Here is a 23,833-nt window from a genome sequence, read left to right on the forward strand (position 1 = left end):
TGTGAGGAGTGAGACAAGAACCTAACTATATATTTACTGAGAAAATCTACCAATCTTCGAGAAAAGGCTCAAATCTAATTAATTGTTTTCAGTGGGCCTAGCAGCCAGAATATAAATTATAAATCATTTATTTGGTCCCAGAAATACTGTCCGAGAAAGGAATGTGAGAAAAATAAGAGAAAAGCAGCAAAGAGGGGTGGGGGTGGGGTAAACAGACATGTTTTGTATTCTTCTTCATTGGAGACTTACCAGGACCTGCTAGAGGAAGGAGTACCTTCATGGCCTGCAGAAACAGGTCTTCACTGTCATGAAAATGGTGGAGAGCACCTAGAACCACACTGTGGTCCTGGTTCTCCAGAAACTCTACCAGGTCGTCATCAGACACTGCCAACACAGAGATGCCCACAACATCAGTCAGAGTATGAAAGAGTATGCCTGAAAAATCCCAGGACACATAAAAAAAATCCCCAAAGGACTTCTTTGCAGATTTTGATAGCAAGGTAAAATCCCCAATTTGCAGTGACTAGATATCTCCACTGGTGACTAGGCATCTCCACTGGTGACTAGGCATCTCCACTGGTGACTAGGCATCTCCAGTGGTGACTAGGTATCTCCAGTGGTGACTAGGTATCTCCAGTGGTGACTAGGAATCTCCACTGGTGACTAGGAATCTCCACTGGTGACTAGGAATCTCCACTGGTGACTAGGAATCTCCACTGGTGACTAGGAATCTCCACTGGTGACTAGGAATCTCCACCGGTGACTAGGAATCTCCACCGGTGACTAGGAATCTCCACCGGTGACTAGGAATCTCCACCGGTGACTAGGAATCTCCACCGGTGACTAGGAATCTCCACCGGTGACTAGGAATCTCCACCGGTGACTAGGAATCTCCACCGGTGACTAGGAATCTCCACCGGTGACTAGGAATCTCCACTGGTGACTAGGAATCTCCACTAGTGACTAGGTATCTCCACTAGTGACTAGGTATCTCCACTAGTGACTAGGTATCTCCACTGGTGACTAGGTATCTCCACTGGTGACTAGGTATCTCCACTGGTGACTAGGAATCTCCACTGGTGACTAGGTATCTCCACTGGTGACTAGGTATCTCCACTAGTGACTAGGTATCTCCACTGGTGACTAGGTATCTCCACTAGTGACTAGGAATCTACACTGAGTGAACAATACATTAAGAACACCTGCTCTTTCCATGACATTGACTGATCAGGTGAATCCAGGTGAAAACTATGATCCCTTATTGATGTCACTTGATAAATCCACTTTAATTAGTGTAGATGAAGAGGAGAAGACAGGTTAAACAAGGATTGTTAAGCTTCAAGACAATTGAGACATGGATTGTGTATGTGTGCACTTCAGAGGGTGAATGGGCAAGACAAAATATTGAAGTGCCTTTGAACGGGGTATGGTAGTAGGTACCAGGCACACCGGTTTGTGTCAAGAACTACAACGCTTCTGGGTTTTCACAATCAACAGTTTCCTGTGTCTATCAAGAATGGTCCACCACCCAAAGGCCACCCAGCCAACTTGACACAAATGCAGGAAGAATTGGAGTCAACATGGTCCAGCATCCCTGTGGAACGCTTGACACCTTGTAGAGTCCATGCCCTGACGAATTGAGGCTGTTCTGAGGGCAAAAGAGGAGGTGCAACTCAATTTTGGGAAGGTGTTCCTAATGTTTTCTAGACTCAGTGTATATCTCACCTCTGTCCAGTAGCAGCTGGAGACCACGGCAGCCCTGAATCTGAACCTCCTCACTGGAGGGGAAAGTCTTCATCCCCTCAACGATCAAACTAAACACATCCTCTTCCTCATCGCGAATCAACAACACGATCACATCTAGACACAGAGAAAAAAATCTGGTGACACTTGAATTGAATCTGACCCTGCAGTGCTAATGTTTAATCACTTGTTATAAGCATGTATGAGCCTTATTAATGTCTTGTCAAAAGGTTTCTATAATGTTGTGTATCAAAATATAGACTTATTTACACAGGATCATAGACATTTTTGATGCATTGCTTCGCTGGTGAAGGACACTTTCGCCCATAGAGGAACTGAAAGTGCCTAGGTTCACTTCCTACCTTGTAAATACCTCCCCCCCAAGGACAGTCCTGGAAACTCCTGTGCTGTGTGTGCACATTTCTGTCTCGCTTAACCTTCACTTAATACTGATACTGTACTGTCCCTTTGACTAAAGAGAGGGTTGGAGTGGTGGGGAGAAGGGACCATGTGACCTAATTCAATTTGCTGCATTCTAAGGGCTCCTTGGCAACCATGGGTATGATGTCATATCTATTACATGATCTGTCAATAACTGAAAATAATTGATTGAGGGCGGAAATCGACAGACAGAGCGACTTTAAGATGAGATACGCCGAGTTAGACAATATGATGAATTGATTATCTTGATGACAATAAATAGAGAGGACACTATTGGCCTGAGGGCTGGTAGTGGAGTACAGGTACAAGACATGGACAATTTAAACATTGTCTGATAGTATAATATACCACTTGTTGTTGCAGTTTCTGCCTGGAATGGGGGGGGGGGGGGGGGGGGGGGCTGCCATTCCTATCACTTGAGCACGATCGGAACATCCCCTCCTTACAGACACAAAGTGCAAAAACAAGTGATACACTGTCATGTTTGTCTGTTTACTGTACTCCACTACAAGCAACAAGTGATATGACGGTCACGTGTATATGCTATGTTTACAGTCCTTGAATTCCTAACAATAATGCCTTCAAGAGATTCTCCGGTACTTTTGTATCCTTTTTAGCCAGCAGTTCTGAAAGTAGAGCTCACTAGCCAAAGGTAGTCTCTGAAAATGTAGTACTGTCACATATTGTATGTTTTTTATTTTTTTATTTATTTTACCTTTATTTAACCAGGTAGGCAAGTTGAGAACAAGTTCTCATTTACAATTGCGACCTGGCCAAGATAAAGCAAAGCAGTTCGACAGATAAAACGACACAGAGTTACACATGGAGTAAAAACAAACATACAGTCAATAATGCAGTATAAACAAGTCTATATACAATGTGAGGTGAGAAGGGAGGTAAAGGCAAAAAAGGCCAAGATGGCAAAGTAAATACAATATAGCAAGTAAAATACTGGAATGGTAGTTTTGCAATGGAAGAATGTGCAAAGTAGAAATAAAAAAATAATGGGGTGCAAAGGAGCAAAATAAATAAATAAATTAAAATTAAATACAGTTGGGAAAGAGGTAGTTGTTTGGGCTAAATTATAGGTGGGCTATGTACAGGTGCAGTAATCTGTGAGCTGCTCTGACAGTTGGTGCTTAAAGCTAGTGAGGGAGATAAGTGTTTCCAGTTTCAGAGATTTTTGTAGTTCGTTCCAGTCATTGGCAGCAGAGAACTGGAAGGAGAGGCAGATATTGTATGAAGGTACGCTCTTGTCGCAGTGTCTGTAGTTTTGCTGTAAGGCTGTGTTTACACAGATACACTACATTGTCAAAAGTAGGTGGACAACCCCTTCAAATTAGTAGATTTGGCTAATTCAGCCACACCCATTGCTGACAGATGTATAAAATCGAGCACACAGCCATGCAATCTCTATAGTCAAACATTGGCAATTGAATGCCTCGTACTTTAACTTAGTATACTGCAAAGAGCTACTGTATGTAGCTGCCGACGGCTCATTCTGAGGTTAACCTGGCACAGCATGCTGGTATCTTAATGTTCTTTTTGTTAGGAATCATTTGTGTGTACTAGACTGATCTAGTGACTTTTTAACAACTACCATAACATATTTCTAGTTGAGTGACTCTGCTCCCAGAAGTCTGTGGCCCGTTGCTATCTTGAGTCATGGGATGTGGGTGAAACTGTTGTAGAATGATCTCCAGATAGGAGAAAGATGTATTACATATTTATATAATAGCATATAAAAAAAGTTGACTAAGACCCAGTGGTCAAAGAAATAATTGCTGCATTAAACTTGCAAGAGGTAGTTCTTCTCCTGTCCTTTTCAAAATATGCTTTATTGTACCTGATCTGAGGAGCAGAGCCAGTGCCCTGAGCCCAACCATCATCACTCTGCAGTCTCCACTGTGCTGGGACAACACCTTAAGGATCTGCCTGGAAATCATACACAGGGTAAAACATAGTGGGGCGAGCACATATAAAATCACACATGTGCACACAAACACACAAATAGTATGCACGTGCACACACACAATTTTCTATTCAGTTTTTGCACCAACAGCACTGAACAGTGTCTTAACAATAGGTTTCTTTTGCATTTGTGCCCTTTCAATTCCCTGTGTGGCTTTGGACTTCCTTCCTTGTGGTTCCTGTACAGACAGAACGTAACAACAAAACAAGGACAACTCCTCCTACCCACAAATACCCTCAATACCCTGAGTTAGCTGGATGAACACATACTGCAAGGACATACAGTGCATTCGGAAAGTATTCAGACCCCTTGACTTTTTCCACATTTTGTTACGTTACAGCCTTATTCTAAAATGGATTAAATCATTTTTTCCCCCTCATCAATCTCTACACAATACCCCATAATGACAATGCAGAAACTTAAATAAAAAATAAAAAAACATTTTTGCAAATGTATTAAAGACAAAAAACGGAAATATCACATATACATAAGTATTCAGACCGTTTACTCAGTACTTTGTTGAAGCATCCTTGGTAGCGATTACATCCTTGAGTCTTCTTGGGTATGACGCTACAAGCTTGGCACACCTGTATTTGAGGAGCTTCTCCCATTCTTCTCTGCAGATCCACTCAAGCTCTATCAGGTTGGAATGGGTGAGCGTCGCTGCACAGCTATTTTCAGTTCTCTCCAGAGATGTTCAATCAGGTTCAAGTCCGGACTCTAGCTGGGCCACTCAAGGACATTCAGAGACTTGTCCTGAAGCCACCCCTGCGTTGTCTTGGCTGTGTGCTTAGGGTCATTGTCCTGTTGGAAGGTGAGCATTCACCCTGTCTGAGATTCTGAGCGCTCTGGAGCAGGTTTTCATCAAGGATCTCTCTGTACTTTGCTCCGTTCATCTTTCCCTTGATTCTGACTAGTCTCCCAGTCTCTGCTGCCGAAAAACATCACCACAGCATGATGCTGCCACCACTATGATTCACAGTAGGGATGGTGCCAGGTTTCCTCCAGATGTGACGCTTGGCATTCAGCCCAGTTCAATCTCTGTTTCATCAAACCAGAAAATGTTGTTTCTCATGGCCTGAGAGTCTTCAGGTGCCTTTTGGCAAACTCCAAGCGGGCTGTCATGCGCCTTTTACTGAGTAGTGGCTTCCGTCTGGCCACTCTACCATAAAGGCCTGATTGGTGGAATGCTGCAGAGATGGTTGTGCTTCTGGAAGGTTCTCCCATCTCCACAGAGGAACTCTGGAGCTCTGTCAGTGACCATTGGGTTCTTGGTCACCTCCCTGACCAACACCCTTCTCCCCCGATTGCTCAGTTTGGCCGGGCGGCCAGCACAAGGAAGAGTCTTGGTGGTTCTAAACTTCTTCCATTTAAGAATGATGGAGACATTTGTTGGTACCCTTCCCCAGATCTTTGCCTCAACACAATCCTGTCTCGGAGATGTACAGACAATTCCTTCGACCTCAAGGCTTGGTCTTTGCTCTGACATTCACTGTCAACTGTGGGACCTTATATAGACAGGTGTGTGCCTTTCTAAATTATGTCACTGAATTTACCACAGGTGGACTCCAATCAAGTTGTAGACACATCTCAAGGATGATCAATGGAAACAGGATACACCTGAGCTCAATTTAGAATCTCATAGCAAAGGGTCTGAATACTTATGTAAATAAGGTATTTCTGTTTTGTATTTTTAATAGATTTGCTAAAATTTCAACAAAAAAACAGTTATTTCTTTGTCATTATGGGGTATTGTGATGTCATTATGGGGTATTGTGTGTAGATTGATTGGGGAAATGTTTTATTTAATCCATTTTAGAATAAGACTGTAATGTAACAAAATGTGTAAAAAGTCAAGGGGTCTGAATACTTTCCGAAAGCACTGTAAGGGGGTCTTCCACTACTTACTGATGCACTCCAAGTACCTCCCAGTCTTTCCCTGCTCCCAGGGGCCTGACCAGTGAGTCCAAGGTGGAAGGACATATCTCCATCAGCCGACACAGCAACGACCATCCCACCTACAGGGAAAATTGATATTTTATAAATAAACTGTATACTGTATAAATAAAATCACTGGTAACACTTTACAAGACAGTGTACATATTCCTGTAAGTCTAGTCAAGTACAGTTTAAGTACAGCGTAACAACAAGTCATTAGAATATCTCACACTAGAGCTTGAATGTAAAGTGTGACCCTGACAGATGAGGTCATGTGACCCAAGCAGGTGTTTAGTCACACTCCTATCCAGGCCTTCTGTTTGATTAGTACTACAGTACAACTGTATTATATGTGTAAAGACAATAGCGCTCAGCTGGCTGATGATCAGTGAGTTGTGATAATGGGTTACCTGTTGCACCCCTCTGCTGTTGCTGTAAGTCGACAACACCACCATAAGAGGCACATGGACATCTTTATCCTCAAATAGCTCTGCTGCTGACAGGAAAGATTAGAGGAGAGACAGGGGAGAGGGGATTGACAGGGGAGAGGAGTGACAAGGGAGAGGAGAGAGAAAGGAGAGACAGGGGAGGAGAGACAGAGGGGAGGAGAGACAGGGGAGGAGAGAAAGGGGAGGAGAGACAGGGGAGGAGAGAGGAGAGGAGAGACAGGGGAGGAGAGACAGAGGAGAGGAGAGACAGGGGAGAGGAGAGACAGGGGAGAGGAGAGATAAGGGAGAGGAGAGATAAGGGAGAGACAGGGGAGGAGAGATAAGAGAAATAGTGGAGAGACGGGAGAGATAAGAGAGACAGAGGAGAGAAGAGAAAGTGGAGGAGAGACAGGAGAGGAGGAGAGGGACAGAAGAGACAGAGGAGACAGAGGAGAGGGACAGGAGAGACAGAGAGGGGAGGGAGAGGAGAGGGACAGGAGAGGAGAGGAGAGCAGAAGAGGGAATGACATGTTCTTTCAGTTCAATAACGAGCTCATTTATATTTTTGACTGGGTGCAACTTCAACAATTGCCTGGCTTAGATAGATGAGAATAACAGAAGTCTGAAATTGACACTTTGTACATATAAACATCTGTCCTACAGAAAGTACACTGCATAGAGATTAAACACAAATGCACAATCAGTAGGAAACTATAAATTGGTATACATGATGGAAAATAGTATTAAATATTCTAGAAATAACTATAATGTATGGTTTATTACCACAGTCATCAGTGTGCGCCAGGAAAAGAAGGTCTTGGATGATCTGAACCAGGGTACTCAACTGCTTCCCCTCCTGTAGGTTTTTCAATCTCACTAATAGTTTTTTCAATCTTTCTTCCAGTTCTTCCTTGTTAACCATTGTATTTGATATGTTGTTCGATAAATGACGACTTTAAATGCATGTATCTATAGTTACAATCCTCCAAAAGCGACAGTGGACTACATGAAAAGCAACAACGTTGCACTGATACTGTCACTTGCAGCCATTGAAGACACACTAACAATGTAACTGAACGCATAGCATAATACGGCAGCTGACCCAAACTTAGAAGTTGTCGTACTAGTATTTCTGAAATTCCATTCGACAAGATCCTCTTTTTTAATGTAGGCTGTGGAGGTTGTTTCGACTTAGGAATTCAAAGAAGTTCCCCATGTAAGATACAGCCAGGCGTGACTCCTTCCCTCGCCAATCGTCAGATGAATCATGTGACGACTTCAGTAAAACTACCCGTTTGGTAGCATAGCCTAGAGCAGACAGCAGCGGAGTCAGCTGTTTGGCTACAGTCCAGAAAACTTGCTCCAAAGATTATCGTCCGTAAAGGTAATATTTTCTTATAAACTGGTCGTTGTGTTATTCTGAAAGCGCAGCTGTAGCCTACTTCCTTCTGGGGAAAAACTCCAAAAGGCGTGTGATGAGTTTCAAACTTTCAACTGAGCATTTACAGTTCTTTGCATATTCACTGATAGATACGCGACTAGGATAGGACTGGAAGCGGAGCTAGGCCAGTCTGTGCGGTCGTCACTAGTTACCACAGCCACAAAGTAGGCTATTTCTACAGTTTTCGTCTTACAATGTGATGTTAAACCTAACCACACTACTAACGTTATGCCTAACATTAAATTAAGACCATAAAGCAACAACAATTCCAGCATTTTTATGTTATAGACAATTTTGACTTTGTGGCTGTGGTAACTGGTGGAAATCACTGTCTGGGCGTTCCAATTGTTCTATGAATCAATGCGTAATGCGCCATTCAACGAATCACTTTACGGCACACGACCAGTCACAAGGGTCGTAACTAGTTCCTCTATCTCGTAACTAGTTACCACAGCCATAAAGTAATAAACACCGCCTATTTCTACAATGTATATTTGTGAAAGACCAAAAATCGAATGTTTTGTTGTCATGGATTTTTACGATTTAGCCCATTTTGACTTTGTGAGAATTTGCTCTAACAAAGATTTTGTTCTCGCGCTTTGTCAAAGGGCTTCCCTATCCAGAGGTGCGCACACGTAGATATCCCTGCGCACCATTATTGATCAGTGAGACGTGATTGGGGTAGATGGATTGCCATGTATAAAAAAACAGTCTGCTTTAAGTTCTGTAACAGAGGGTCTGCTGTGGGTCTATTGGACATCATGCTGCTGACTGTGCAGCTTAGGCATATGTTTAGCTGTTTAACTAGGCCTATCTTGAAAAGTTGATTCAGCTAATACTTGTTTGTGAGTTAATTTCCTTTTTTGGATTTGTACATATAGTTTTATTTAGTATATTCGTCATCCATTCAGTATAATAGACATCCTGCACTCAGTCTCCCATCCGCTCACCTCCCTTACCCGTAAGGGTCCGCTATTCTATATTTCATGTTTTTGGGGAAATAAGAAAACAGTAGCCTACAGACCTATTTCTTATTTCTCTATATAATATTTTGTGGTTGGGGAAAATGCTCCAAGTTGTTAGGCATACACAGCAATACATTCCGGGTTAGAAATTAGGAATGTGGCTTGGAATGTTATAACGTTGTTATAAACATGTTTGACTTTTCATGTGCGTATTCAGAGCTGATTTTATTCTAGCGTCATACATACCCTTCACTCAGTGACCAACCAAAATGGCTATCCCCTCCCCTCCATTTCACGCGTAAATTACCCGAGTGAATGGTAATCGAAACGGAGTTACCTGTATAGCCAGCCTACTCAGGTATCTATTTTTCTCTGCCCTGGTTGAACGTTTGTGAAGTTGTTTCTCTTTATGTCACTCAACAGAAACGACAATGAATACAATATGCGTAGTATGAGAAACCCCATGGGCGTCATGAGGAAGAAAGTGACGGACGACAGAGAGCGGCGGAGTCTCATCAGAGCGCGGTCTGAATCGAGCACCAACAACCCTGGCGTCACCGTCACCTCTGCCGCCGGCGAACCGGAGCTGGCCACCGACCAGGATGTCACACCGGTATTCGTGTACGTCTTGGCGTTTTTTTCTGCCCTGGGTGGCTTCCTTTTTGGCTATGACACCGGGGTGGTCTCTGGGGCTATGCTTCTCCTGAAAAAAGAAATGCATTTGACCGCTCTATGGCAGGAGTTGTTGGTCTCCAGTACTGTGGGTGCAGCGGCGCTCTCTGCCCTGGCTGGCGGGACTCTGAATGGGCTCTTCGGGCGCAGGATCTGCATACTAATGGCCAGCTTCATTTTTACTGCTGGAGGAGTTGTGTTAGGTGCTGCTCCAAACAAGGAGGTTCTTCTTGTCGGAAGGATTACAGTTGGTTTGGGAATAGGTAAGGTTTGTTTATTTAGTTCAAACATTTACTGGACAAGTAGCCTAACAATAACCAAATTGAGAGCCATGACTGACTGACCAGTTTCACATGTATGTGGTTGTTTTCCCAAGCCAGCCAATAGGATTATTTTGGAAGTCTTTACAAACACCTTTGTCTTTGTAAAGTTTACTAAGGGCAGGTAGTGCAGATACACTTTAGGTAAACTCATCCAAAATGTGAGATGAATCGTGAATCATTTCCCAGAACCTTGCCATAAACACATACTAAAAACGCATATAAAGACCCCCCCCCCCCTTTTAGGGATTGCCTCCATGACGGTTCCTGTTTACCTTGCGGAGGTCTCCCCACCACACCTGAGGGGTCAGCTGGTCACCACTTACACCCTCTTCATCACAGCCGGACAGTTTATTGCCAGTGTTGTGGACGGGGCCTTTACTTACCTGCACCACAGTGGCTGGAGGTAAGTTTTTATCAGAGAGAGGCCATATTCTATTCTATATTGCCATGGATACTCAGTAGCTAGTAATACTAGAACGGGACGCTTCAGTTACAATAGCCTACAGTTCTCGGTTCAGTTATATTTTTGGTTTAGTTAGCTTTGGAAGCTGCTTTGAGGTGTCTCTGCTAAATGCCTGAAGAAAAAAAAAACACTGCATAATCTTTTGTTTTGCATCCATATTATATAGCAACCACAATATGGACATAACAATCCACTACCATCTATCTACAGTGAATGGAATAGAAACAGGCCATAATGTAAATTCTAAGGCACGGCAACTACCCAGCTTACAGCCAAGGAGCGATGAGTATTTTAACACCCCAGGGATTTCAGCTTCCGTTTCGAACTTCTCCTTGCATGTGTGGAAGAACGGAACATGGTTATAATATCAAAATTCAAATTTTATTGGTCACGTATGCTATTGCGGGTGTAGCGAGATGCTTGTGTTCCTAGCTCCAACAGTGCAGTAGTATCTAACAATTAACATCAATACACACAAATCTAAAAGAATGGAATTAAGAAATATATAAATATTAAGACGCATAAACTAAAATACAGTAGGATAGAATACAGTATATACATATTAAATGAGTATGTAAAACATTATTAAATTGACTAGTGTTCCATTATTAAAGTGGCCAGTGATTCCATGTTTATGTATATAGGGCAGCAGCCTCTAAGGTGCAGGGTTGAGTAACCGGGTGGTAGCTGGCTACTGATGGCTATTTAACAGTCTGATGGGCTTGAGATAGAAGCTATTTTTCAGTCTCTCTCTCCCAGCTTTTATGCACCTGTACTGACCTCGCTTCTGGATGATAGTGGGGTGAACAGGCCGTGGCTTGGGTGGTTGATGTCCTTGATCATCTTTTTGGCCTTCCTGTGAGATCAGGTGCTATAGGTGTCCTGGAGGGCAGGCAATGTGCCCCAGTGATGCATTGTGCAGACTGCACCACCCTCTGGAGAGCCCTGCGGTTGTTGGTGGTGCAGTTGCCATACCAGGCGGTGATACAGCCTGACAGGATGCTCTCAATTGTGCATCTGTAAAAGTTTGTGAGGGTTTTAGGGACCAAGCTGAATTTCTTCAGCCTCCTTCACCACACTGTCTGTGTGGGTGAACCCTTTCAGATTGTCAGTGATGTGTACGCAGAGGAACTTGAAACTTTTCACCTTCTCCACTGCGGTCCCATCGATGTGGATAGGGGCGTGCTCCCTCTGCTGTTTCCTGAAGTCCACGATCAGCACCTTTGTTTTGTTGACGTTGAGGGAGAGGTTATTTTCCTGGCACCACTCCACCAGGGCTCTCATCCTCTCCCTGTAGGCTGTCTCATCATTGTTGGGAATCAGGCTTACTACTGTTGTCTCGTCTGCAAACTTGATGATTGAGTTGGAGGCGTGCGTGGCCACGCAGTCATGGGTGAGCAGGGAGTACAGAAGGGGGCTCAGTACGCACCCTTGTGTGGCCCCTATGTTGAGGATCAGTGAAGTGGAGGTGTTGTTTCCTACCTTCACCACCTGGAGGAGGCCGGTCAGGAAGTCCAGGACCCAGTTGCACAGGGCGGGGTTCAGACCCAGGGCCCTGAGCTTAATGATGAGCTTGGAGGGTACTATGGTGTTGAAGGCTAAGCTATAGTCAATGAACAGCATTCTTACATAGGTATTCTTATCCCATATGGCATGTCCAGATGGGATAGGGTAGTGTGCAGTGCGATGGCATTGTCTGTGGATCTATTGGAGCGGTAAGAAAATTGAAGAGGGTCTAGGCAGGGTGTCAGGTAGAGGTGACATGATCCTTAACTAGCCTCTCAAAGCACTTCATGATGACAGAAGTGAGTGCTACTGGGCGATAGTCATTTAGTTCAGTTACCTTTGCTACTTTGGGTACTGGAACAATGGTGGACATATTGAAGCAAGTGGGGACAGAAGACTGGGATAGGGAGAGGTTGAATATGTCCGTAAAGACTCCAACCAGCTGGTCTGCGCATGCTCTGAGGACGTGGCTAGGGATGCTGTCTGATATCACCAGATTTGTCTATGAACATGATGCAACTTCCATGGTGTTTTCGCACCTTTACTGGAGACTCTGTAATGGATACATCAGATCTTAGTATTTTGAGTGAGATGATGAAAATATACATTGTTGATACATTTAAAAAAAAAAATGAAAAAAATAATATATATATATAAACATAAAAAAAGTCCAGCCAAAATACACACCAAGATGTTCAAACAAAAGCAGCAGGTAAAACATACCTGCAGTCAACTTGTGCAATACGTTAGGAGATAAAGCAGATCTCGTTCTTCATTTCACCTGTCACATTATTTTTCATTATGAAGCTTATTGGTAGTCACCAGTCACATGTTGTTTGTTTACAAGCACACAACCATGAGAGACAGGAGCCTCAAATAAAATGTTATTCGTCATATTCTTCGTAAACAACAGGTGTGGACTAACAGTGAAATGCTTACTTACAGGCTCTTCTCAACAATGCAGAGAGAAAGTAATAATAGATACATAATGAGTAACAATAACTTGGATATATACAAGTTTAGGCTGTTCCATCATGGTTTTGGTTAAACATCTTGGTGTGTATTTTGGCTGGGTTTTCTTTTTTCCATTTCTCAAATGTGCCATATTTAGAAACTGGAAGAAGCATTTGGCAGTGGGTAGAGAGAAGAAGCAGTGGCTAGAGAGAAGAGGCAGTGGCTAGAGAGAAGAGGCAGTGGCTAGAGAGAAGAGGCAGTGGCTAGAGAGAAGAGGCAGTGGCTAGAGAGAAGAGGCAGTGGCTAGAGAGAAGAGGAAAATTGGTGTGGATTTTAAATGTGTGAGAAACAACTTGCCCTCATCCAGAATTCCTGTTATGTCTTTGACTGTCCTTGACAACTAAACTATTTTTTATATGTGAATCAGTCTGGGATAAAATACTGGTGTAAGTTTAGGTGTTTGGCCAAGATTGGAGCCTGTTCTTGTGTGAAATTAAAATGTTCATTTCCAAAAGCAAACCATCAGGAACTTACAACAGCTCTGTGGAACTGAATTTGATAATCACCCCCCCCCCCCCCCCCCCCCCCCCCTCCGTGTGTGTGTCTCTCTCTCTCACTCCCTATCTGTCTCTCTGTTTGTCTGTCTGTAGGTACATGTTGGGTCTGTCCATTGTCCCTGCGGTGCTCCAGTTCTTTGGTTTCCTATTCCTGCCAGAGAGTCCCCGCTGGCTCCTTCAGAAGGGCCTTACCCAGCAGGCCAGGCAGGTGCTCAGCAGGATCCGTGGGGGTCAGAACATTGAAAAGGAGTATGACAGCATGAGGACCAACATCGAGGATGAGGAGAAGGATGCAGGAGGTGACACATAGAAGTGCACACACACACATACGTTTACGCATGAATTTCGGACACCGACACACACACTAGCCGTGGCACATCCAGATGATCTGAAACAGCGACCCATAGACACACAGTACCAGTCAAATGTTTGGACACACCTACTCATTCAAGGGTTTTTCTTTATTTTTACTACTCTTGCACACTCTTGGCATTCTCTCAACCAGCTTCATCTGGAATGCTTTTCCAAACGTCTTGAAGGAGTTCCCACATATGCTGAGCTCTTGTTGGCTGTTTTTCCTTCACTCTTTGGTCCAACTCATCCCATACCATCTCAATTGGGTTGAGGTCGGGTGATTGTGGAGGTCAGGTCATCTGATGCAGCACTCCATCACTCTCATTATTGGTCAAATAGCCCTTACACAGCCTGGAGGTGTGTTTTAGGTCATTTTCCTGTTGAAAAACAAATGATAGTCCCACTAAGAGCAAACCAGATGGGTTGGCATATCGCTTCAGAATGCTGTGGTAGCCATGCCGGTTAAGTGTGCCTTGAATTCTAAATAAATGACTACTTTAAAGAGTCTCAAATATAAAATATATTTTGATTTATTTAACACTTCTTTGGTTAATACATGACTATTATTTAATAGTTTTGATGTCTTCACTATTATTCTACAAGGTAGAAAATAGTAAAAATAAAGAAAAACCTTGTAATGTGTCACGAACCTTGCCGAAGACGGTGCCTCTTCCTGTTCGGGCGGTGCTCGGCGGTCGTCGTCGCCGGCCTATTAGCTGCCATCGATTTCCTTTCCGTTTGTTTTTGGTTATTGGGTAATTGGGTACACCTGTTTTGTATTAGGGTTTGTTTGTATGGTATTTAAGGGCACTAGGCCTGCTGGGTATTTGTGCGGGCTTGTTTGTGTTACTCTGTGTTTGATGGTGTGAGTTATTTGTACATTTATTCTCCGGACTATTTTGTCCTGTTGTTTGGACCGGCAACCTATTATACGCCCTGTGTGTTGGCGTGACTGTTTTGTTGCACTGGGGAATAAATTTGAAGGAAAGACTGAACCCTGCTCTCTGCGCCTGATTCCACCCACCACCACTCCTAATTGATCGTAACATAATGAGTGCGTGTGACAACTTTTGACTGGCACTGTGTGTATATATATTTATATATATATACACACATTGGGGCAAAAAAAATGTTGTCAGCCACCAATTGTGCAAGTTCTCCCACATAAAAAGATGAGAGAGGCCTGTAATTTTCATCATAGGTACACTTCAACTATGACAGACAAAATGAGAAAACAAAATCCAGAAAATCACATTGTAGGATTTTTAATGAATTTATTTGCAAAGTATGGTGGACAATAAGTATTTGGTCAATAACAAAGGTTTATCTCAATACTTTGTTATATACCCTTTGTTGGCAATGACAGAGGTCAAACGTTTTCTGTAAGTCTTCACAAGGTTTTCACACACTGTTGCTGGTATTTTGGCCCATTCCTCCATGCAGATCTCCTCTAGAGCAGTGATGTTTTGGGGCTGTTGCTGGGCAACACAGACTTTCAACTCCCTCCAAAGATTTTCTATGGGGTTGAGATCTGGAGACTGGCTAGGCCATTCCAGGACCTTGAAATGCTTCTTACGAAGATACTCCTTCATTGCCCAGGCGGTGTGTTTGGGATCATTGTCATGCTGAAAGACCCAGCCACGTTTCATCTTCAATGCCCTTGCTGATGGAAGGAGGTTTTCACTCAAAATCTCACGATACATGGCCCCATTCATTCTTTCCTTTACACGGATCAGTCGTCCTGGTCCCTTTGCAGAAAAACAGCCCCAAAGCATGATGTTTCCACCCCCATGCTTCACAGTAGGTATGGTGTTCTTTGGATGCAACTCAGCATTCTTTGTCCTCCAAACACGACGAGTAGACATATGACATTCTCCCAATCTTCTTCTGGATCATCCAAATGCTCTCTAGCAAACTTCAGACGGGCCTGGACATGTACTGGCTTAAGCAGGGGGACACGTCTGACACTGCAGGATTTGAGTCCCTGGCAGCGTAGTGTGTTACTGATGGTAGGCTTTGTTACTTTGGTCCCAGCTCTCTGCAGGTCATTCACTAGGTCCCCCTGTGTGGTTCTGGGATTTTTGATCACCGTTCTTGTGATCATTTTGACCCCACGGGGTGAGATCTTGCGTGGAGCCCCAGATCGAGGGAGATTATCAGTGGTCTTGTATGTCTTCCATTTCCTAATAATTGCTCCCACAGTTGATTTCTTCAAACCAAGCTGCTTACCTATTGCAGATTCAGACTTCCCAGCCTGGTGCAGGTCTACAATTTTGTTTCTGGTGTCCTTTGACAGCTCTTTGGTCTTGGCCATAGTGGAGTTTGGAGTGTGACTGTTTGAGGTTGTGGACAGGTGTGTTTTATACTGATAACAAGTTCAAACAGGTGCCATTAATACAGGTAACGAGTGGAGGACAGAGGAGCCTCTTAAAGAAGAAGTTGCAGGTCTGTGAGAGCCAGAAATCTTGCTTGTTTGTAGGTGACCAAATACTTATTTTCCACCATAATTTGCAAATAAATTAATAAAAATCATACAATGTGATTTTCTGTATTGTTTTTGTCTAATTTTGTCTGTCATAGTTGAAGTGTACCTATGATGAAAATTACAGGCCTCTCTCATCTTTTTATGTGGGAGAACTTGCACAATTGGTGGCTGACTAAATACTTTTTTGCCCCACTATATATATATATATATAAGGAAGAGAGAAGTTTGAGGAGTGAGGGTGTTCAATTTATTTTACAGTACAAGGGGAGGGTCATGTGAAAAATGTTTGAACTTTCGGGAGGGGGGTGCAGTTTTCATAATGACACCTTGAGTTGGACCAGACCCTCCCCACAGTAAATGTTGATTTGTTCCTAAGGTTGCATTTACACAGGCAGCCCAGTTGTAAATATTTTTTCCACTATTTGTTCTTTTGACCAATCACATCAGATCTTTTTCAGTGCTGATCTGATTGGTCAAAAGACTGAGAGCCTAAGCCTCTCAATGTGTGTTCTTGGTTCAGAGGCAACTCTTTGTTTTTCTTTGGCTGCCTTTACACAGGCAGCCCGATTCTGATCTTTGTTTCACTAATTGGTATTTTGACCAATCAGATCAGCTCTGAAAAATATCTGATGTGAAAAGATCTCATTTGATTAGTGGAAAAAATATCAGAATTTGGCAGCCTGTGTAAACGTAGCCTTTGTTGTTTAAGTTAATTTGATTCTTGAAGCATTTCATATCAGTTTTGTGCACATAACTTAGGCTGCATTTACACAGGCAGCCCAATTCTGGTCTTTTTTCCACTAATTGGTCTTTTGACCAATCACATCAGGTCAAAAGACCAATTAGTGCATAAAGATCAGAATTTAGCTACCTGTGTAAATGCAGCCATAGAACACACAGATTTCTCAAATAGGCCTTTCTCCAATTTAGCAGGTTAATTTATCATATAATGCATTCTCTTGGAAACTAAAACATTTGGTGCTATAGACCCTAAAATGTATAATGCATGCAGCTGTTTTTAAATGTTCATAAAAGTGTTACCAAATTTCCCTCTGTCCATCAGGTGGCCTAGTATTGTGGCGTATGCTGACTCGCCCTCCCACCCGCAGAGCCCTGACCGTAGGCTGCGGCCTGCAGATGTTCCAGCAGCTCTCTGGGATCAACACTGTCATGTAGGTGTTTTCCTTAATCAGAAATCATTGTGTTTATCTATGGCCGCATCTCATTCATCTAAAGTGGTCTCATCGTCCTGTCTACCTGCCAGTCACTCTCTTCCCTACTGTATGCTTCACAGGAGGTTGGTGACACCTTAATTGGGGAGGATGGGCTCGTGGTAATGGCTGAAGTAGAATGGTATCAAATACATCAAACGCATGGTTTCCAGGTGTTTGATGCCATTCCATATGCTCCGTTCTGGCCGTTGTTATGAGCCGTCCTCTTCAGCAGCCTCCTATGGTCTGCTTATCCTCCGTGTTCATGCCTTCTCCTTCTGTTGTCCCTATCAGGTACTACAGCGCCACCATCCTACAGATGGCGGGAGTGAGGGACGACAAGCAGGCCATCTGGTTGGCTTCCGCCACCGCCGCCACCAACTTCCTGTTCACCCTGGTGGGGGTGTGGCTTGTGGAAAGAGTCGGACGCAGGAAGCTTACGCTGGGGAGCTTAATGGGTGTGTGTATGTGTGTGTGGATATTCACATTTTATCCCAAGGGGCAGTTAGATATGGTTCTTAATAAGCTTGAGCTCCTGAGTGGCGCAGTGACTTAAGGCACTGCAGCTCAGTGCTAGAGGCATCACTACAGACCTTGGTTCAATTCTAGGCTGTATCCCAACCGGCTGTGATTGGGAGTTCCTAAGGGGGGGTGCATAATTGGCCCAGCGTCGTTAGGGTTTGGCCTGCGTAGGCCGTCATTGTAAATAAGAATTTTTTCTTATCTAACTTGCCGAGTTAAATAAATACAAATTTGAATATCCAGATTGTCATACCTTGATTTTCCAAGAAGCTAACCACTTAGCTAGCTAGATAACTAGCTATTAAGTTAGCAAACCAAATGCACAACTGCAGAGCATTTAGCATATTTTAAACATTTAACTTAACAGTTATAAGATATCTAGCTGGCAAACATTTAGTTGTGAAATCCATAGATCACCTGGCGCATGCTGCAGTGACTGACTTACAGTAATTCCTAGTTATATATATACATATCTACGTCAATTACCTCGTACCCTGCACATCGACTTATCATTACTCATTGTGTATCTATTATTATTTTTATTAGGCGTTTTACTTGTATTTATTTATCTCTGCGTTGTTGGGAAGGGCCTGTAAGTAAGCATTCCCCTGTTAGACCACACCTGTTGTTTACGAAACGTGACAAAATACAATTGAATCGTTGTGTGCTTGTAAATGTGAGTGGGAACTAGCGGTAAGCTTGACAGGTGAAATGAAGAACGCAATCTGCTTTATCGCTTAACGTATTGCACAAGTTGACTGCTGGTATTTACTTCAAAAGTAGCTACAAATATTCAAGTGTATTACATTTTTTGTTAAATAAATAGTTTCAACTGTATTGACGGTATTGAAAAACCATCCCGTGGCAATTTCCAAATACCCCGACATACGGTATACCGCCTAGTTTTTAACTTAAAAAGTAGAAATGTGCTTTGCATTAAGTCAGAAGACTTCTTAATTTCTCTGTCTTCTAGGTACTGCTTTGAGTCTGACGGTCTTGGCTATAGGGTTCCTGTTATCGGCCCAGCACTCCCCTGCCGTCACTCTCCACCCCACTGACACCTCTCTCAACTCCACCTCCTGCACACTATATGGGTGAGACTGGGTTTGACTTGTATTACCTAATACTGTATAAGGCTTGAGATTTTTTTCCTGTCCCCACCACAATAGAGTGAAAGGTGTCACACTGTTAACTGTCCCCAGGTCCTGTCAACCCTGCATGTTGGATCCTGACTGTGGGTTCTGTTACCGTGAGAACGGTTCCACTATATACAACTCTTCCTGCATACCTGTCAATCAAACATCGACCGATGAAGCCGCCTGGGGCAGGTTAGGGATTTGTGTGTGTGTGTGTGTGTGACTCTGTTACTTCTTGCCTGTCTGTCAGTCTGTCTGTCTCTGAAGCTGGAGATGGGTTTATTTCTGCTGTATCTGAGTTCTGTTTAGCCACATTATCTGATGTGTTTTGGCTATGTACAGGTGTTCCAATCTCAGCCAGGTCAGTGATGGGTCTCTCTGGGCCTATAACTACTGCCCCACTTCCTACTCCTGGATAGTGCTGCTTGGGCTCATCCTCTACCTGGCTTTCTTTGCTCCAGGTGAGAACAACACCCTTTCTCCCTCCCTCACTGACACACACACACACACACAAACAAACAAACAAAGTTCAAAAAGTTGTATATTTTCCCACCTGGAGAGTTTCATACCAGTTTCAAGTGTTCTTCATTGTACATTATATATTGCTTACAGTTTTTGAAATATAAATCTCATGGTCTATAACTCTTTTCTGTCTGTGTCCTCATCTCTATCCGTGCCTGTCTGTGTGTCTGTGCTGTAGGTATGGGGCCCATGCCGTGGACAGTGAACAGTGAGATCTACCCTCTGTGGGCCAGGAGCACTGGGAACGCCTGTTCAGCCGGAGTCAACTGGATCTGTAACGTCCTGGTGTCACTCACCTTCCTCCACGTCGCTGAGTACCTCACCTACTATGGTGCTGCTCCTCTACATAGATACTGTCTAATTGTGATGGTGTTAAAAAGCTATAACTGAGAACCTACTGCCTGCCTGACTGATAAACTGACTGATGATTTGAATGACTGCCTGACTGAACTGGATTAGGGGTTGTAAATGCATAGTTCACTACACTAAATGTTTCAACCTCTTCTCTTCTCCTTCAAGCTAACTGGTGTCTCCATTTCTCTCTTCCTCCCTCCAGGTGCATTCTTCCTCTACTCAGGCCTGAGTGTTTTAGGGCTGCTGTTTGTGATGGGCTGTCTGCCAGAGACCCAGGGCCGCAGGCTGGAGGAGATGGAGGCCCTGTTCTCTGGAAACCTCTGCTCCTGCAGTGCGTCTGAAGGGGATGGGGACGGATCCAGAAACATCCTGTACAACAGGGTAAAAGGGAGCGACATCCTCTCAGACAATGATGCCTCGGACATGGAGTAGACGTGGCGCGTCAAGGAACTTCTCTCTCTCTCTCACACCTTCATGTCTTTTGATTGGTGGATTTACAGGCAGTGGTGTTAAACTCACTTGACTGGGCCTTTAGCATATAGCAGCTCTCCTAACTGGCTGGTGAACAAGACTTCAACTCTCCTAACTGGCTGGTGGATGAGACTTCAACTCTTCTAACTGGCTGGTGGACGAGACTTCAACTCTCCTAACTGGCTGGTGGATGAGACTTCAACTCTCCTAACTGGCTGGTGGACGAGTCTTCAACTCTCCTAACTGGCTGGTGAACGAGACTTCAACTCTCCTAACTGGCTGGTGAACGAGACTTCAACTCTCCTAACTGGCTGGTGAACGAGACTTCAACTCTCCTAACTGGCTGGTGGACGAGACTTCAACTCTCCTAACTGGCTGGTGGATGAGACTTCAACTCTCCTAACTGGCTGGTGGATGAGACTTCAACTCTCCTAACTGGCTGGTGGATGAGACTTCAACTCTCCTAACTGGCTGGTGGATGAGACTTCAACTCTCCTAACTGGCTGGTGGACGAGACTTCAACTCTCCTAACTGGCTGGTGAACGAGACTTCAACTCTCCTAACTAGCTGGTGAACGAGACTTCAACTCTCCTAACTGGCTGGTGGACGAGACTTCAACTCTCCTAACTGGCTGGTGAACGAGACTTCAACTCTCCTAACTGGCTGGTGGATGAGACTTCAACTCTCCTAACTGGCTGGTGGATGAGACTTCAACTCTCCTAACTGGTGAACGAGACTTCAACTCTCCTAACTGGCTGGTGGACGAGACTTCAACTCTCCTAACTGGCTGGTGGACGAGACTTCAACTCTCCTAACTGGCTGGTGGACGAGACTTCAACTCTCCTAACTGGCTGGTGAACGAGACTTCAACTCTCCTAACTGGCTGGTGAACGAGACTTCAACTCTCCTAACTGGCTGGTGGACGAGACTTCAACTCTCCTAACTGGCTGGTGGACGAGACTTCAACTCTCCTAACTGGCTGGTGAACGAGACTTCAACTCTCCTAACTGGCTGGTGAACGAGACTTCAACTCTCCTAACTGGCTGGTGGACGAGACTTCAACTCTCCTAACTGGCTGGTGAACGAGACTTCAACTCTCCTAACTGGCTGGTGGACGAGACTTCAACTCTCCTAACTGGCTGGTGGACGAGACTTCAACTCTCCTAACTGGCTGGTGGATGAGACTTCAACTCTCCTAACTGGCTGGTGGACGAGACTTCAACTCTCCTAACTGGCTGGTGGACGAGACTTCAACTCTCCTAACTGGCTGGTGGACGAGACTAATTTTCTAGCCCCATGGAGAGAGTTCAGCCAAGTGCACTATGGAGTTAAAGCGTAGCATATATATATATGTGTATATCAAAGCCGTAAACATCACTGGAATATAACATTACTATTATAATAGTATAGTAGTGTATTCATTTCCAATGCTTATAAAGTCCCACAAATGTGTAGTTATTGCATTTGTTTCTGTCCTTGGATTTGGTCATTTCTTTAGCTCCAGTAGTAGTAAGGTGGTACTATCTGGAGATGTGTGGCTTCTCAGCCAGGACCAACGTTTTTTAATTTTTTTATTGGCACACTAGCCTTAATTTGTTTGAATATTTTGATGACATTACTATATTTATTAATCCTTTGCTACAGATTGCACATTGATAAACCTAATGAAATTAACCTTTCCTTTCAGAAGTTTCGGGATTCTTTTTTTGCCTTGCATTCAAATCAATCAAAGTGCACATGATAAAATGCAGTCCTGTGGTGTTCCACGTGCTTGTCTTGGTAGATTATCATGTCTGCTTGTCTTGGTGGATTATCATGTCTGCTTGTCTTGGTGGATTATCATGTCTGCTTGTCTTGGTGGATTATTGTGTCTTGGTGGATTATTATGTCTGCTTGTCTTGGTGGATTATCATGTCTGCTTGTCTTGGTGGATTATCATGCCTGCTTGTTTTGGTGGATTATCATGTCTGCTTGTTTTGGTGGATTATCATGTCTGCTTGTCTTGGTGGATTATCATGTCTGCTTGTCTTGGTGGATTATCATGTCTGCTTGTCTTGGTGGATTATCATGTCTGCTTGTCTTGGTGGATTATCATGTCTGCTTGTCTTGGTGGATTATTAGGTCTGCTTGTCTTGGTGGATTATCATGTCTGCTTGTTTCATACCTACAATATTTATACAAATTAAAGCCCACATGCATTTTTTGTAGGTTGGCATGGCAAGTGTTTCCCAGTCAAATTGAATAGTTACTGTTGACTATTTTTTAAGTACGCTACTGACTCAGGAGTACCATGTTTTTGAGAAAGTGAAATATTCTGTAGTTAATGCACTTTAATTTAAAGGGAACTCATTTAACTAGGCAAGTCAGTTAAGAACTATTTCTTAATTACAATGACGGCCTAGGAACAGTTGGTTAACTGCCTTGTTCAGGGGTAGAATGACAGATTTTTACCTTGTCAGCTCAGGGATTTGATCTAGCAACCTTTCAGTTATTGGTCCAATGCTCTAACCACTAGGCTACCTGCTTTGTGAATAAAGCAAATTAGAAGCATTGCTGTATATAATTCATTTACGCTGTGAAATTGTTGATAGATACTATTTGTTGGTCGAAAAAAAAAGTTTTTTTCCTATCTTCAGCATTTTTCCCAGCACCATGTTCGTTCAGTAGTTTACAGTATTTCCACATACTTGACGTTGTGTGCTCTGTTCAAGCTCTACAGTGGGTTATGTTGACTGATAGGTGTATCCTTAGTGACAGTCAGACCAGCTCTTGAGTGGTGCAGCATTCTAAAGGCACTGCATCTCACTGCAAGAGGCATCACTGTAGTACCTGGTTCGAATCCAGGCTGTATCACATCCGGCTGTGATTGGAGTCCCATAGGGCAGCGCACAATTGGCCGGTGTAGGCCGTCATTGTAAATCAGAATTTGTTCTAAACTTACTTGCCTAGTTAAATAAAAGGTTCTTTAAAAATATATATATATATATAATAAATTGTTGTGAGAGGACTGTAACCAGACACTACTGCTTCTGGCCTGGGGACTGGAGGAAAGGGGGTGAGGTTCATAGGGTGTGGAGATTAAGGCCGGTAGACCTCAACAATAAAAGGACTTACCAGGGTGGGGTTAATTGGTATGGATTTAAAATGTATTAAACACAACATCCTAAGTACTCTAATATCTAACAGTAACAACTGTTGTTCTCCCCCCTAAGGAGATACATATATTGTTAGGGTTAGGGCACATGAAGTGCCTTAGACGTAGGCACTGCATCTCAGTGCTAGAGGCGTCACTACAGACCCTGGTTCGATCCTGGGCTGTATCACAACTGGCCGGCGGCGCACAATTGGCCTGGGTTTGGCCGTCATTGTAAAAAA

General features: G+C 43.6%; 2 protein-coding genes across 7 annotated transcripts in view; one reads left to right on the top strand and one right to left on the bottom strand.

Moving 5' to 3' along the window:
* lrrk2 (leucine-rich repeat kinase 2) overlaps positions 1 to 8,095 on the bottom strand; it is a 63,649-nt gene extending 55,554 nt beyond the window's left edge. For 3 of the 5 annotated variants that reach the window (XM_031801080.1, XM_031801081.1, XM_031801078.1), the window contains exons 1-6: positions 7,306 to 7,592; positions 6,505 to 6,590; positions 6,065 to 6,174; positions 4,031 to 4,119; positions 1,726 to 1,860; positions 250 to 384 (exon numbers count right to left, since the gene is read on the bottom strand). In XM_031801080.1, coding sequence (XP_031656940.1) covers positions 250 to 384; positions 1,726 to 1,860; positions 4,031 to 4,119; positions 6,065 to 6,174; positions 6,505 to 6,590; positions 7,306 to 7,444 — 694 coding nt within the window. In that variant the 5' untranslated portion in view covers positions 7,445 to 7,592. Of the gene's footprint in view, positions 1 to 249; positions 385 to 1,725; positions 1,861 to 4,030; positions 4,120 to 6,064; positions 6,175 to 6,504; positions 6,591 to 7,305 lie in introns of all 5 variants that reach the window. The other 2 variants (XM_031801079.1, XM_031801082.1) reach the window with 2 other exon arrangements.
* Positions 7,794 to 22,695, top strand: LOC109867502 (proton myo-inositol cotransporter). 2 transcript variants are annotated; one of them, XM_031801091.1, is made up of 11 exons: positions 7,794 to 7,906; positions 9,352 to 9,863; positions 10,167 to 10,326; positions 13,497 to 13,702; positions 17,306 to 17,414; positions 17,748 to 17,911; positions 18,949 to 19,069; positions 19,178 to 19,303; positions 19,454 to 19,572; positions 19,812 to 19,964; positions 20,190 to 22,661. In XM_031801091.1, the coding sequence occupies exons 2-11, from the start codon at positions 9,371 to 9,373 to the stop codon at positions 20,417 to 20,419; spliced, it is 1,881 nt and encodes a 626-aa protein (XP_031656951.1). In that variant the 5' UTR covers positions 7,794 to 7,906; positions 9,352 to 9,370; the 3' UTR covers positions 20,420 to 22,661. The 2 variants fall into 2 exon arrangements, with proteins under 2 accessions (XP_031656951.1, XP_020312281.1); XM_020456692.2 differs by lacking the exon at positions 7,794 to 7,906 and having other exon boundaries at positions 8,470 to 9,863; positions 20,190 to 22,695.
* The last annotated feature ends 1,138 nt before the right edge of the window (positions 22,696 to 23,833 follow it).

The sequence above is a fragment of the Oncorhynchus kisutch genome, linkage group LG22, assembly GCF_002021735.2.
Source record: "Oncorhynchus kisutch isolate 150728-3 linkage group LG22, Okis_V2, whole genome shotgun sequence".
NCBI classification, from domain to species: domain Eukaryota; kingdom Metazoa; phylum Chordata; class Actinopteri; order Salmoniformes; family Salmonidae; genus Oncorhynchus; species Oncorhynchus kisutch.